Below are 16,953 nucleotides of genomic sequence, written 5' to 3' on the forward strand. Positions count from 1 at the left end.
GAAGGGGAGTTTACAGTAATTTCCAGAGACGTGAGAAAGTTGTTTTTCTGTTCTTTCTTCTTTTTCTGCTTCTCACACCTGTTGCAAAATTAATTTAAAAAATGTCATACAGTATTTATATAATAATCCACTGGTCCTAAAATACAGTCTGTTACATGTTATCACTTTGTTGACCATGAACTGGTTCAAGTACCTGCCTCAAACACCATTTTTGTGACTTTTTTTTTATTTAAGAAAAGTGGATTTGTCATTGTAGGTCATTACTTTCTGAGGTGTTTGTTCTTTATTTCCTTTTCATGCTTCTTCTTACTTCTTCTCCATACTATTTAAAAGGGAAATATTGCACTTTTCACCGTACTACATTTATCTGACATATGGAGTTAGTAGTTACTTCCCATTACTTATAAGATTTTTACATAAGAAATAAAAAGATAATCTTATAAAATACAAGCCTAAACCTTTTTGACATGTGGTACCTTACTAAAAAAAGTTTCTAATTGGGGAACCGTGTCACATTTCAGATGTCTGAGTTCCAGATGTATAAGTGATTTCCCCCTAAATGTCTGTGAAGGTTTCATTTAAATAACAGTTTGAGGTAAATGTATTCAATATTTGACTAAAAGCTTAAATTGGCGACACATTTGTTTAGCAGAACTATGTTTCTTCCTTCCTACCTCAATAATCATCTCAAACCCTCCACCCAGATCTATCATGTGACCTTTAGAGGAGCCACAAACCCTAAATTGGGAACCACTGGATTAAAGTACGAAACAAAACTAGCTCAACCTTGATTAGCAACAATAGTAAAATGCTGCTTACACATATATGCATCAGTATTAACAATCTAATAATGTCATATATGATAATATACCACTTACAGGGGGCACTTTATCACATATTTACATTTTTAAATAGTACTTTTATTACTTTCTCATTAGTTCTTAATTACATTTTGCTGATAAGACTTGTATTTTTCACTTTAGTAAGATTTTGAAAGCAGCACTCTAACTTGTACTGGAGTGTTCTTAAGTTCTTGTAATGGTACCTATATTTAAGAAAAGGAAAGACATACCCTAGAAATATAAAACTCTTCTATTCCTTGACTGGCTTCAGGGTAATGCAACAGCCGTCTCTTTACAACAGCTTTACTTACAACAGAATAAAATCATAATTATTGCTTCAGCCGCTTGCTCAGTTAAGCGCTATGCGAAAGCCTTTTATAAACATGTCACAGTGTCAAACGCAGCGGCGTCCCATTTAATGCTGGTTTGTTGGGTCTCCGATATGTTTTCCAAACAGAGTTGCAGTAATCAGGTCATTTGTTATAATGACAACCATTAGGGGTGATCATCGTCACACAGCAGTCAGGCAGATAAATCAGGTGCTCTCTCAGATTCATCTCAATTACACACAAACACACACAGACATCAACACGCACACACCTTCCCAGCATTAAGATGAAAATGTTAAACATCCACGATGAATTCATTCTGAGTCAGATTCATTTAAACAAACTCCTGTTTTTAAAAAGTTTAGTTTAGACTCATACTGTCGACTAGAAGTAAAAAGATTTGTTGATTACGTCAGTCAACAACAATTAATTGTGCAGCTATTTTGGTAATGGATTAATCATGTAAGTAACTTTAAGCAAAACTTCCCTTATAACAGCTTCTCAAAGTAGTTCCTTTGGTTTTTAACTGTTCACCTATCTAAACAAGAGAACTGAAGGGATCAAATAAATGGTATATTGATAGATAATAATCATGATGATTATTGAAAATAATTATTATACCTCTTTTCTCTAATGAAGGAATTATGAGTCCAAGTTTTAATAGAAGAAAAATACTTTTATTTACAGCATAATTATATTTCACTTAACTAAAAAACTATTTAGAGGAATACAGTTTTTTCTACTCTGATATCGAAAATGTGTCTAATGGCCATGATATGAAAATCATATGAAATGTTCCGTGTTTTTATTCACATACAAGGAAAATGTTGCTGATGTGGAATGAAAAAAAAGAAACTAATGATGCATGTTCAATGCATTTATAGACATGGTGTGTTTGGTGCTTCGTGTTTGTTACAGTGGATCCTCTGCTCCATATCCAGGCCCGAATTCATTCACCCTGTTCAGTAGTGCTGCTTTCACTGCGCTGATCTTTTCATCCAGTTCAGTCAGACTGCAGGCCTGAAGGATAAAGTCAAACCAAACACTGCCAATTAAAATCAATCAATCAAACACATTTTCTTATACTCATAAAGTGCAATGAAAGTGTCCACAAGGAAACAAACTACCAACCTGAGCAGGGGATGTCTTTGGTCGCTTGTGCAGGTGGCTCTGTGGAAAAAAAACCACATTAGACCTTCATGATTACTTTGAGAAGCGTACTGAGGTACTTTTTAATTTCTCTCATTTTTTTGGCTTTAAAAATCTCTGAAGGACTGAAAAACGGTTTTACTAAGAGACTCAATGTCACAGACTTCTTCAAATACATAAATTTAGGTTTGGAATTTCTTAAAATCCACTTAATGAAATAAAAAAATTAACTTGGTTGAATGTTTCATTCAAGTATGGTACTTTTTTCCTTGTATATACAAAAAAGAGATCTTTTATAAGTGAGGAGCAGCAGACGACTGCTTAAGATTATGAAAGAAGCACATTTCATTTTTAGAGGTTATTTTTAAATGGTACTTTTGCCATTATTTGAAAGTTTGAAATAAGTAATAGTAACAGCAGGAGAGATAACATCCAACAAACAAGGGTCGTCATGGTTACGTGGCATGTGTCTATGACTGATCGGAAATATGTTTTTACTCCAGAGGTTTTCGTTCCTTCATTTTAATGTTGCTGTATAATTCGTGAAGTAGTCTCCTTTGCTGTTTAGTGTTAAAACGTAGCTCCTGATATCGTGGGCCAACTGTGTACAGCTCTTCAGCAAACACCAAACTACAGTATTTTCAGAAATTGCAAAAAAGAAGAAGAAAGGGGGGGGAAAAAGTGGTACTCCGAATATAAAAGATCCCATCAGTTTATTCAAAGACACTCGAAATCTCTTGCTCTGCTCACACAAACATGCAGTGAGTCAAAGCAGATGGAGAGCAGCATACTCACAGAACCAGCATGCTGTGCAGAAAAATACCAGTGTGAAGAGACATGCAGCATCTCAAGCACACTTACTCAGATAACTAAAGACACGCTGGACAGACTCCTTCAAGATGGGAAATTAGAGTCTGTGTGACTCTGCTGAAGTCTTTCAGGTTGAATATGAAGTCCAATAAATTACTTACCAACTCCTTTTAAGCCTGTGCTATTCTAAAAACTAAGATGTAGGGCTGTTATGTCCTTATTTTTTAAGCGCTCTGTAGTGACCCAGATGCTGCCGCATATTTAACCAGACACATTGCATTTTTGATTCAAATCAACTTAAGTGTAACTCAAGGAGGAAAACGTGTTGAAGTATGAGGGCAAATCAGGGGAAACCCCATTAGCATCACCCACAAACTCCTCTGAGTGAGGAGAGTGCATTTTAAAATAACTTTCCCCACAGCTGACCAATATTCTACAGACCAGTTTAGGTATCATAGACATAAATCCTCTGATTGATGGAGAGCTGATGAAACAGATGACCTAAATATACTCTTAAGAGCTTCTCAGCAGTATGGTGTGGGATTATTGTTTGACATACTGTTAAATTCTTGAGTACTTTCAGTTCGAGAAAAACATTCACATGTGCAAAACACACAACGTTCCTGTAAAGATTTGGACATCTCAACTCCATGACAACTGAGCAAACCACATTACATAATATGAAGCTGAAGCTCTGGAAAAAGCGATTCAGTGGACCTTTATTTAAGATATGAAAGCTAGATTTTCCATTTTAATTTGACATACTTTTTATGTATTCATAATATTGCTACTTGATTTCTCATATTATTCACCTTTAACTATGCCCCAATATTGTGACTGTAAAGAATCAGTCTTATTTATTTAAAATAATCATTAGCTGCAGATGTGAAGGTTTCTTTCCCAGCTGTGATGCACACACTTAAGCCAGTCTCTCTAATGTCTCTCATCATGTTCAGTGCTTGATTTCTGTCATACACTTATAGAGTGAAACCTCTGTGTTTTTTTTGTTCAAACTTCTTGTTTGCTAAAAGATTTATCAGCTGGTTACTTTGTTTATATCAGAGGAGGCAAATGCCAAGCGAGAGGTTCAATAGCAGGCACTGAAGTAAACATAAGAGGTGAGATTCAGGCGAAACAGTACTAACATAATTTTTTGCTCTTGATAATGACAGTACTAGTAGTAGTACATTTTGATACACAATATACTGAAGGCAATCATCTATGACAAATCACTACCTGTTTAAGTGAATTTTCAAAAAGCAGGGATCAGTAACTATTTAGTCACTTTTCTCTCACAATGTTTTATTTGCAACTGAGATGAAAATATGTAACACATACCAACATGAACATGGCTACTGAACATGTGGTGCTATCGTTTAAACGTAAGAGGACCAAAAACTCTCAAAAGCATCTGCAGTAAAGAAAAAGCATACGTATAAATTTTCAATCTGTCTAATTTGTGCAAATGAAGTATAAAAATAACATATTGTTGCAAAATGAGCAAATAAAACCTGTAAAATACAAGTTTAATAAGAACACTGTTACTAAGTGACTGTCGGTGTCAAAACGACACTAGTTAAGACCTGTGTGTGACCTCTGACAGAACACTGACTAATTATTTTTGAGTGCCATTCATGTATCTATTTCAAAGCTGGAACACTCACCGTGGACTGAAAGTACTCAGGTGAGAGTCCCTCCAACTCCAGGATACGATCCTCCAGCTTCTTTATTCTCTGGTAGACACTCGAAGGGACGGGGCCCGCTATGAAATAAAACATGTGGTGAACCGCTTGAATACGAATGATTTTACACGAAAAATTCAATAAACATATGCAGGGTCATAATAAATGGAGGCTTAGCTAAAAAATTAATAATGTAACAATATTTATTTCAGGTATAAAAAAAAAGAATCAATTGGTGTATGTTTAAATATGTTCTTGCATGAAGTAACACTACAATGTCTTTATAAGTATATTTCAATGTGTCACATTTCCCATCATTTAAAACTAGTAGTATCAAAGTGTCTGTAATGTTGTGGAATAATATCACATTTAAGTGAGACACACTGATTTCAGCACGATAAGAACTTAAAACTTCTGTCTTTCTCACCTGTTGGGAGTTTAAGGTGAGCCTCGATGTTTTGTAGTCGTTCTTGTATGGCTAAATTTCCACAGTCTCTGGTCCCCAGCCCCCTCTGCTGCTCCTCAGCCCCTCCTTGGCCTCCCCCACCACGAGTCTGTGGCCCGTAGGTATTTACCACCCGTATTACTGTCCAAGCCAAGGAACAGAGCATACATAAACAGAAGCCATAACCCATTTTTAACCACAGACTAGTTAGCAACACCAAACGTGCATGATGCAGAGAGGGGTCATTTGTCAGATAGTTTAGTTTCAGTTTAAAGTGATAACGACATTCCTAAACAGTTTTTTGATATGATACATGTAAGGTAGAACTGTTAATGTTAATTATACCAAAAAATACAAATAAACAATAATTCTTATAAAGTCGTGTTTTAACAAGATTTTAAGGATGATGGCCCTCTGACTTTTTCCAAATTATGTGTATAATTTTAAAAAATGATGGTGAAGAAATGTCACATTTACAATTGCAGCAAATATTTAATTTCTTACCTTTCACATGGCTTTTAAAACCTGGGTAAGGAGTGAATACTGCATCTGTTCTGGCACAGCTGTTTTCTACAGAGGAGAAGATATTATTCTAAATGTTATTAGAATGTAATGTAAAAATGGAATTAAACATGATTTTTTAATATATATATATCTTAAAATGAACTTAAAATTATGACTGTTAGCATTAATGTGTCCTGATTTCTATCACTGGTCTCTCACACAGGCTCTGAATTAAAAAAGGGCCCTCTGTCTCATGCTTTTCTGGACTAAGCTGGTTGTGTTTTGAGGCTGAGTGTGTTAGCTACTTCAGCTCCACTCTTGGAGCAGTTCAGCCTGACCTCTCGCCTGTGGAAATCAGCTCTCTCCCAAACATTGGCAATCTGTGTGCAGGCTCCCTCTCCACCCTGCCCCCAACCTCTCTCCCATTCTCACCCTGATTGCAGTCGATCACGTTGCAAAACTCGCGTACATTGTTTTCATTGATCTCCATCTGCTTGCGTTCCATAAATGCAGATATTCTTCGCTCAATCTAGGGTTACAATGGAGAGACAACACAAATGACATATGATGGATTGATGAGGTATTGATAGGTGTCAGGAATTCAGACAGTTTTCTGCCTACTTAATGCTAATGGTCTGAGGCAAACACAGTACAGCAATTTACATTATATGGAATGAGAAATGTAGTGGGAAATTATTTCAGGTAGCCAAAAAAGTTGAATTGCTTGCCATCATCAAATGATGGAATATGAATACTGTTTGCTTGGCTACCAAAATAAATGCACAACATAATGGGGCCTCTTGTCCTTCATCCACATGCAATCTCAGAGTAATGAGCATCCACTTCATAATCCATCAAGGACCTGGCCCTCTCTCAAAACCCTCCAGCAATGTGGTCTGTTCTACCCGACCACAGCACTAAAGGACCCCTTATTCTCTGCCGAACTCGGCTTATCAGGTCTACATCAAGCATTCGCTTCGCTGCAGCACATCATGTGCACATCCTCGGGAGCAATTACTTATGATTATTCATTTGCTTGACAGAGAGTAAAGAGGGCTCTAAAAATGTCACTGCGTGAACAGCTGGCAGATCTGCTGACAGAGACCAACCTCTGACTTCCCGGCTCTGATCTGCACCATGACGTCATCAGCCGCCGACTTGCTTTCTGCTGCAGCCTCTGAGCTGGGAGGACCGTGCTCAAACAGAGCAGTCTTTCTCTCTTTGAGTGAAGAAGAGGCAACAGCATCGTCTGATGTGCCGTCCTTTGTAGATGATGATCGACTGTCAGCATCCGCCAGTGTTTTTAGACTCTCTGAAACAGCCTGAATAAACAGAAAACTCAAGTTGTAGCAGAAAGGATAATGCTTCAAAGCACAAATAATATATTTTAAATAACAGACTAATTAAAAGCAGAAAATGAAGGTGGTAATATATTTTAAAAGTCCTCTCAAATAATGATGTATTGCTCCTCAATTCAACCTACCTGTGAAGACAGGTTTTAGCCCAAACACAATAACGTTATGCAATTTAACCGACACGAGAGACGTGCACTGTGTAGCCACTTTACCTGTAACTTAGTGATGTGCTGCTGCAAACAGCTATACACATGAGCAGCTGGAGATGACGCAGGACTCACAGCATCAATGTTGACTTCTATTCTCAAAGCAGTGTCACCTAATTTGAGCTTCGTAGAAAGAAAGAAAACACAAACAAAGTGAGGCGACGCTGCCCTGAACATTAACCTGAAGCAGATTCAGTGGATAACATCAAACTGCACATTACTGGTAGAACTGAAATGCAACTTTATGCTTGGACCCCACTACATTCTAGTGAAAAATATTGCATTTTTTAATTAACTTTATCTTATTAGATTTTATATTAAAAATAAGAAGATAAAGATCATCTTTAAAATGAGTAGTTGCCAACCTTTTTGTCACAATTCAGATGCCAATAAGTTGTCCCCTCTAAACTTCTCACAGGGTTTTAATTTCAGTAACAGTTTGACATTTAATGAGATAAAATTATCCAACATTTCACAAAAAAAGCTTGGAAAAAAAATTACAACAGATGTGTATCCAAGTATTTTCTTCTTTCCTCTCCAATGAATTATCTCACAACCCCACAGACTTATATTGTGACTGTTACGAGGTCCCTGGGCCATAGGTTGGGAACCACTGGATTAAACTACCTACAGTAATTGTATAAGAGTACTTAAAACTAACTCCACCGGTTACAACAGTATTAATAATGTAATAACAACATATTAGTCATAGGGGCCATTTTTCTACTTTTGCTTTCAATACTTAAAATACTTCAGTCTCCTTTATACTTCTGTACTGGAGTATTTTTTGTATTGTTACACTGATGATCTGAATATTTATTATAAGTAAATGTGCCGATAATTAAATCAGGAATTTGGGTAAATAGACTAATGATTTATATTAATGATCAAGTAAAAGTACCAAAAATTCTCTGGTTTTCGCTACTCAAATGCTAATATTTGCTGTTTTATAGGAGCATTTCTATATCAAACATCATTTATAGGCTAAGCAGTGAATAGAGTATTGATCAATGATGAAAATAATCATGTGTTGTGGCCCTAGTCTAAAAATAATATATATATACATATATACATATACATATATATAAGTACATTTACACATGTAACAGTGTAGAAATTCAGTGTACACAGAGCTGATAATAATTATGTTCATACATTAGACAAAAAGCAGGAATAAAGGGATAACCCATGCATGGAATAATAGAAGCAAAGGGACATATTATGTGAAAATTAATGGTATATGTATAAAGGACAGGTTAACAGTTGATCAAGTCTGTCTTAAAACAACAGTCATGTGTACATATGAACAATGAGAAGAGGTTTTCCTTGCTGTAATCATTCCTCCTGTTCATACTGACTATTAAAAGATTCCCTTCAAATGTGCTTTCAATGTAAGTGATGGGGGACAAAATCCACAGCCACACAATCATTTGGAGCAACACTGTATTTAAAAGTTGATGTGAAGCTGATATGAGGCTCCAGCAGTCTGAGTTAGTCATATCAAGTGGATATCTGCCACATTTACAGTCTTTTTAGTATCAAATTCCCTCTTTGTGTTTCCCTGTTGAGTTACAGTAGACGTATTGTAACAAAAGGAGGGACATTGGCTGTAAAAAGACTGTAACGTTGAAAGATTTGGACAACTGAAGCCTCATATTAACTTCAGATAAACGTATATTTTTGCACAGAAGGACTGTAGCTTTTTGTGTCAGTTCTCTTACATTTTATGTGTATTATGAAGGGATCTTCTAATGGTCAATATGAACATTAGAAGAATAAGTACGGCAAGAACAACCTACTTCAGTGTTGCTTAATACAGGTGCAATGATAAAAGTTGTGAGTGGGGTGATAATGACGATAATGTTGAAGTGAAATTAAGAGACTTTGCCTAGATTTATTGAGACGAACTGACTGTTTTAGTCATCAGATTACATGCATAACTGTGAGCTTGTAAAACTTCAAATGAGATAATATAGCCGAAACCTTTGTCACCTCTACAGCTCATCCACTTTGAACGCTGAGAAATAATGAATGAATTGAGAGGCAGCACTGATGCTAAAAACATTAGCATGTAGCTAGCTGACAACATGCACTGAAAGACAGCTCTACCCGGAGCCACACGGGCTTAAACTCTCCACAACCAACCTCTTTCCCGAAGTCTGCTAGAAGCTTTAGTATCACACACATGCAGTCCGTGTAGCTGGACATTTTGCCGGATTCGTGAGGAGGAGCATGATTCCCAGTCTGCTTCATTGTCTCCGCCATTGCAGTTCAACGCCTGCAGAATACTGCCCGCTGATTGGATGGAAGGAGGCGGCGGTGTGCGCGCACGTACACGTACACGCACACGCACATCCATTATTGTGCGTAGACTTCATAGGTATCAATTCATATTTGTTACTTCTGGTGTTACATGTAACAGCGTTAAGTTGTTTAATTACAAAATAAATGTAACTGTAATCCGTTACACTTATTGAGAAAAATGTGTAATTATTTTAAATTTACTTATGAAAATGTTGATGATTACAAAGAGGTTTACATCTGAAGTCAAATTTTTAAGATTTTGCTCAGGAGGAGAGTTTTTTTCCTAAGTTTTTAATATTTAACATGTTACTGAAAACATATATTGCTGTTTTTAATTCTTTGAAAACAATATATATATATATTATTTATTTTTTATTTTAACATATTTTGTAAATAAATCATGATGTGGGCTTATTTGGAGCACACATGGGCTTAAATTTTGCCAAAGAACCAATTAAACCCATGCCAGACTTTTGACTTTTTTCATAAAATATCTTTATTTTATATTCCAAAATCTACATGAACTAATGAATAGGTTATTTACAGACAGTATCCATGAAAAACAACTGAAAGACCTGTTGAAAACATAAGTCAGAAAATTAGACAAGTAATACAAAATAATTAAATGTAATAAGTTACATTACTCTGATTAAGTCATTGAAAAAGTTACTTATGATATTTTAAATAGGGTAACTAGTAATCGGTAACCTAATACATTTCTAAAGTAACCTTCACAACCCTGGTTACTACACAGAAACTACTGTTATGTAATACTTTTTGTGATTAATGTATAATAAATGATAATTACAGGGATCTGCACTTTGTTTAGATCTATTTTGCTTTAAACTTCGATTTATTTATTTATTACTTTTATTACTTATTGTTTTACTTATTTTACTTACTTATTTATTTTATTACTTAATATTTTACTTGATTTTATACATTGTTGTTATGATGTTCTATTTTTATTGCTATTTTTATTCTTGTATTTCATCTTATATTACATTAATGTTTTTCATTTCTTTCCACTCTCCTCTTTCCTTCCCTTTTCTGTTGCTTTATGCTCCTTTTATGTTCTATGTTATGTGAAGCATTTGCTGTATGTAATTTATTTTTCTGGAAAAGCACTTTGAGCTGCATTTATTGTATGTTAAGGTGTTATAAATAAAGATATTATATTATTAGTATTATTACACAGGATGGCACAAATGTTATCAACGCATTTTAAAATGTTTTAATAGATTTTAAAACGCTTTTTATTGTTATTTATTTACTAACACATTATTGCATACTTCTTTTAGGTGTTTGACCACCATTGCTGCTGCTCATCATCATCAGTGTGTTCCTACCTGTATTTTTTTACTGCCTGTATTCAAACCAAATCTCCTTCTGGATAATGATAAAGTTCAAGTGAAGAAGTTACTTTAAAATTCTCCTTTAGTAGTATAAGTTCCCGCCATCAAAATTCAGTATATCATATGTTAAAGATTGGATTACCACTGATTTAAAGGTGTAAGCAACCTATAAACACTCAAGTTTGTAGAGCAGGTTCATAAACTGTATAGGTTTTAGTTAGATATTAGTAAGTGTTGGGTAGTTTAATGTGTAACTGCAACTGCATTATAAATGTAGTACGCTGTGGGTAATGTCGATATTATTAAGAGAGGCTCAAGCAGAATAAAATGTCACTTAGCTATCATTAGGAGTTGAAAGGGCTCAGTGTGGCTGGCACACAAATTCCACACAGACACACATGGCTCACAAGTTGAATGGTTATATGTACTGAAATTAGCATAATTACAGATGTGTATCTACATTAGTGTAACTGCATAATAAGATGATCATACAACTAAAATAACTGAAGTAGATTTTGTTGTTCGGGGTTTTCACCTGCAGTCAAATAAGAAACAATCAGACATGGCCACACCTGCAGACTGGACTGGCTCAAATTTGACACTTGTAGTTGCATTTAACTGTATACTCCATCACTCACTTTTCAAACAGGAAAAAGAATGGTCACTCAATTATAAGAACATTGTCCCGCAGACCACGGTGGACCGTGCAGCAGGGCATTGGGATGGGAACCTGTCCACAATGGCGTATTTTTCTGTGTTGAGTGACTGTGGGAAAATCTCCCTCCTCTATTCAGACATTTTCCCCTTCTTTTCATATAATGAGGAGAGAGACTGATGAAGGCAACAACAGAAGAAGAACAATTACAGGCAATGAGAAAGCACAACCACTCAGAACTCAATAATGCTCTCTACAAGGGTTAATCATTTTAGGAAAGGGTCTGAAGACAAGTCTTTTAGTTTAATTCATCTCTGGGGTGATATTTTTTTCCCCTGAAACAGGAAAGGAACTGTAACACTTGACATGGTTTGACATGCTGAGCCATTGCTGAATGTTCCCACACAGCAAGAAGCTCAGAAATTTAGAAAAAAGAAAAAAGAAAATGCTCATTTAATTTGCCCGACCAAATAGCTGTGAACTGTCTGGAGCTGTGATTAAGGTGGTTTTTACATTTGTGTTAATTTTAACTTTTTAAACCAAATTCAAGTTTTGCAGACATTCACATTCTTTCAATGTAACTGAAAACACTTCATGGTGTTAAACGCATTAAAATGACCTCAAAACTTTGCAGGCAGATATGATAATGCTATACTTACAAACTTAGAGAAGTAGTGAGTAAGTGTCTCCATGTTATACGTTTATCATTGCAAATCTGCAAAAGGCACAACAACAAATAAATGAATATACAATGTTTTGACAGCATACAAAATGTTTTTTTTTATACAAAAGAAATGTTTAAGTCAGAGATGCCAGTAACTCTTCACATGAATTTATTTGGCACAAATATTCGTGTACAAATAGTTAGTGATAGATGATACAGAATAAGTATAGCATAACATAATATTACATGCTATAAATGTAGTTGCATCTGTAACTGCTGTATAAACAGTTGATTCATGATACAGTGTTATCATATCTAATTATATATACACAAAAACAAATCCTTGTCATGTATTATAAAACATTTTATTAACTCCACATACAAATCATTCACAGGCCGGATCTCAAAATATTTATAAATTTGTTCATGAAGACATGTTGAGCTAGAGGGTTCATTCTTGACCTTGGAAACAGTTCGACAAAAAGATCTGAACTCAAGATCCACTTAGACTACTACATTTCTCTAAAGCTCTTCAACTGAATCTAATGGCCTTCATGAGATGCAGCTTAAGAGCCTGGTTGTCATGAACTGTATAAACGGTACTTACAAACATTTTAATACATAAATACAAAATAATTCCTTTAAACAAATATTACAACTGTGTTATATTGTTTTCGATCATTCATTAACTGTTTGTACACCAATTATGGAAGTTTCAAAGGAGTAAGATGAATACATAAATAACTAATTAAAATGTCTCTATATCTGATTACAATGACACTTATAGTACATTATAAACAATTTACTAAGTCTTTATATACTGTTAATACATGTTAAATATGGGGTTGAAGAGATAGGTTACAGGGATCTCCTTTTTAAAATTTTCTTTGTACAGTAAACTCAATCAAAACCCAAATGAAAGCTGAAAAACTATCTACAATCCCACTGGTTTGTGGGTTTGGAAGTATATACAGTAATTATTATATCTGCTTGCAAAGTTTTGAGGTGCATTTGAGTGGATTTAATTTTTTTTTAAACATTTAACTTTCAAAGGCCACAAAGGTCTGAAAAGCTCAAATTTGGTTGCTAAGAACATCATATTGTGTTAAAGTGGGTTATAAACCAGTTATTCATTATTTACATCCTGCAAAAAAAAGCTGAATATGAGGGGTTAAAATAAAGTGTTACCAGGATTCCTTTTTAGTTTTACATGCAAGTTAGCTTTTTTCACCTTTGGTTCACAAGAATGTGGTTATGGCAGGGAGAGTGAGTTTGTGTTATACAGGAAACAAGGTGGTGGTGGGAAGTGAGTGAAGAGGGATTGTTGCTGCCTCTTGCCTCAGTCACATCAGCCACCTGCAGGAAAGTAAAAGGGTTCGCTTTTGAGCCTGTCTGCTATGCGGCAACAGATGATGTTGACAGTGCATGAGACAGAATAAAAGCTAGACGGGAGGGTCAGGAGAAAGAGGGCGCACAAAGTAGAGAGGCAAGTGGATTTCAGTGGGAAGGTTTTGTCTCATTTCCTGAGAAGAGGACAATTAAATATATTCCTTCCCCCTGAACTCCAGATTGAGCTCCCCACAGCAGCTGATCACATTGCTTTCTTTTTGCTTTTAACTTGACTAATAAATAATACATTTAATTTGTACCACACTTTTCATTCATATGTAAAACTCAAAGTGCTGCAACATTACTAACACAGAACACAACATAAAGAAAATAGTAAAAGCGTTAAGATGGAAAAAGTCTTCCTGAATACAAAGGTTTTAAAGCCTTTTTTAAAAAGAGACGAGGGTCTGTGCTGCCCTCAGATGGGTAGGAAGACTGTTCCACAAGCGTGGTGCAGCAGAGCAGAAGGCTTGATCCCTCATAGTGTGGAGCTAAGTACTGGGGTCCTGGAAGAGCGAGCTCCTGGCAGATCTGATTGCGTGGGTGGAGGTTTGTGGTATGATCAATTCACAGGAATTACGCTTACACTGAAAGTGTTTATTGAAGTTTGGCCAAGGAGAATCAAAGTATTAACGATACACCCGTCCAATGCATGATGCCACCACAATTCTGAGGAAACCGTCCCCTGTAGATAGTTTTTAAGCCTTCACAGAAAGTACCACGAATACTCTATGCCCATAAATGGTCATACTCAACGCATCTACAGTAATGGAATTAGCATATTGGTTCAGTATTCTACAAACAGCGAAACACAGTTAGCCATCGGTGGGTTTGGGGAGTCAGACAGTCATATCCTCTGACCTTGGCTGCCACAGCAATGCTGCGCCACCATTATCAAAGTGATTCCGCCATTCCCCAAAACACCACAGACAATTGCCTTCACTGTCTCAAGGAGAGAAACACCAATGCCAAGATGATAGTGCGTGATGTGACGTCAAGGTCCATGCTTGAGCCTAAAATGGAAAATTCACTAACATCCGTTGATGGATTTGTATGTGAGTAGCAGGACTTGGTATTCGGTCCTGAAGGATACGGAGCCAGTGCGAAGAAAACAGAATTGGTATTATATGTTTGTGTTTGTGTCATCATGATCCTGGCAGTGCTGCTCTGAATGTGCTGGAGCTTCTGCCCTGCCAAGGAACCCTCTGAAGAGCGCATTGCAGTAGTCCAATCTTCAGGATATAAAGGCATGGACAAGCTTTGCTGCATCTAACAGGGTTAGAGAGGGGAGGAGTTTAGAGAAGCTTTTGAGATGGTAGAAAGAGGTTTTGCATAGATGTTTTACATGGTCATCAAGAGGGTCAGTTCAGGGTCAAACCTAACACCCAGATTAGTAACTGAGGGGGGAAGGGTGGGTATCTTTGCCATCACTGGTGAGATGAGGTGTGCAGAATGACTAAATCTGGTCTGAAGTGCATATGAGGAGAGCTTCAGTTTTGCTGATGTTTAATTTTGATGAGATTTGTGCACATCCAGGCCTTTATCTCCTTAAGACAGGCGTGGCATGGCTGCAAAAGGGCTTGGAACAGTTTTAAAGTACAGTGGGGTACCATCAGCATAGCAATGAAAAGACTTCCCATGCCTGCTGATGACACACCTGAGCAGTAGAGGATAAACAGGATGGGTCCAAGAACTGATCCTTGAGGAAAACCGCAGGCGATCTAGACCTGCACCCTCCCAGTGGGACATAGTCAGTCCTACTGGAAAGGTAGGACTAAACCAGGCGTGTCCAAACTATTCCACAAAGGGCCATGTGACTGCAGATTTTTGTTCCAACCCATCAAGAACACATGATTTGACCAATCAACTGTCAAGTCTGGTGTGCTCCTGCTTGGTTGGAATGAAAACCTGCAGCCACATAGCCCTTTGTGGAATAGTTTGGACACCACTGAACTAAACCACTAAAACAGTGATAGAGGGGTAATGGGCAACTTGAACATTTGGGCACAGTTCATTCTCTGGAGATGCGGACATTCACTTTGTGTACTGTGTGAGGGTGGAAATCCTTCCTTGGTAACAGAGTGGACATCACTGTGTTAGATTTTGGGAAGATGTGACATACCTTCTCAGTGTCAACTCAAAGAGACAGGACCACTCTTTCCTGTTGTGCCCTCAGGTCATTTGGACCTGTGTGGATTAAAATTTGGCTTAGGGAGCCAGAAGAGACTAAGGGACTAGTAGTAGTGGGACTGAGGTCTGCTCTATGCTTTTATGGTGCTCCTCCTCAGTTGGAATGCTAGAGACAGTAGGAGGGTCTGTGACACTGGTATGAGGCTGGAGAGGTGTTTTCTCTCTCTACCGGAGAATTAAGTGCCTGGAAACTGTCCTGGAAAGGCCTCAGATAACCCCTGTACCATGACTTTACAATTTCTATAAATACTGACAGTTACCATTATGCTATTAGAGTCCCATGTGTCCCTGCTCTTTAACTGCCAGTATCCCTGTTGCCAGTGAAGGGCAATGGTAGATAATGGCTCTGTGTCAGGTTTCGGGTCAGTGGATGAAATTAGATTTCTAGTTTCTCCAATTTTAAAAAGATCAGCAAAAAGGGGGTTTAGTTGTTGCTTAAGAAGCTCCTGTTTGAATGTGCTTCTTCCTGTGTCATTTTAATGTCTGGTGTGTAGTGTATGTTGATTCATTCATGCTCTGCTCTGGGCAGTGAGCATGACTGTTGGCTTTTGTTTTGAATGGCTCATTTGTCAGGTGTCTTTGAATACAAGTTTTTCCAACTGCTATCGTTAGCATCTACTGCTAGCTTCCCACTGCCACAGTTAGTTGCGACTGACTCCAGCTGATAATTTGGGGTTCCAAACATCATCGTTTGACCTCAGCTCCAATGGCTTATATGAGTTATTCTTGGTAGTTAATTTGTAACACTTGAACAAACAACTATAATTTAAGGTTTTCAATAGTCGAGAAGTGTTGTTTCTTCTATCTTTGACCTGCTGGTGGCACTATATGAAAAATCAGGTCATCATCAAATTCAATAATGTATTTTGTCAAAATATTTCACTAGTGAAGCATGTTCGCATTCAATCATTTTCAAATTTAGCACTGTACACAAGGTACAGCTGAGATTATTGGGCAAATTAAATGTTTGACCTGTCTGTGGTGCTATAAGAAAAATGAAAGGGTCATCAAAGTATTAAAATTCATCCTGAAGGGAACATGAACGTCTTTGCCAAATTTCACGTCAATCCATCC

The 16,953-nt window shown here is 36.8% G+C and overlaps 1 protein-coding gene across 1 annotated transcript; it reads right to left on the reverse strand.

Moving 5' to 3' along the window:
* Nucleotides 1–1,835: 1,835 nt before the first annotated feature.
* mbip (MAP3K12 binding inhibitory protein 1) lies at nucleotides 1,836–9,587 on the reverse strand. Its single transcript, XM_062440499.1, has 9 exons — nucleotides 9,468–9,587; nucleotides 7,329–7,445; nucleotides 6,871–7,083; nucleotides 6,194–6,290; nucleotides 5,762–5,827; nucleotides 5,240–5,398; nucleotides 4,795–4,892; nucleotides 2,303–2,341; nucleotides 1,836–2,191 (listed from the first exon to the last, which is right to left on the reverse strand). Exons 1-9 carry the CDS (start codon nucleotides 9,585–9,587, stop codon nucleotides 2,084–2,086), a joined length of 1,017 nt encoding a protein of 338 aa, XP_062296483.1. The 3' UTR covers nucleotides 1,836–2,083.
* Nucleotides 9,588–16,953: the final 7,366 nt, after the last annotated feature.

This window comes from Scomber scombrus, chromosome 19 (genome assembly GCF_963691925.1).
Source record: "Scomber scombrus chromosome 19, fScoSco1.1, whole genome shotgun sequence".
Classification (NCBI taxonomy): Eukaryota; Metazoa; Chordata; class Actinopteri; order Scombriformes; family Scombridae; genus Scomber; species Scomber scombrus.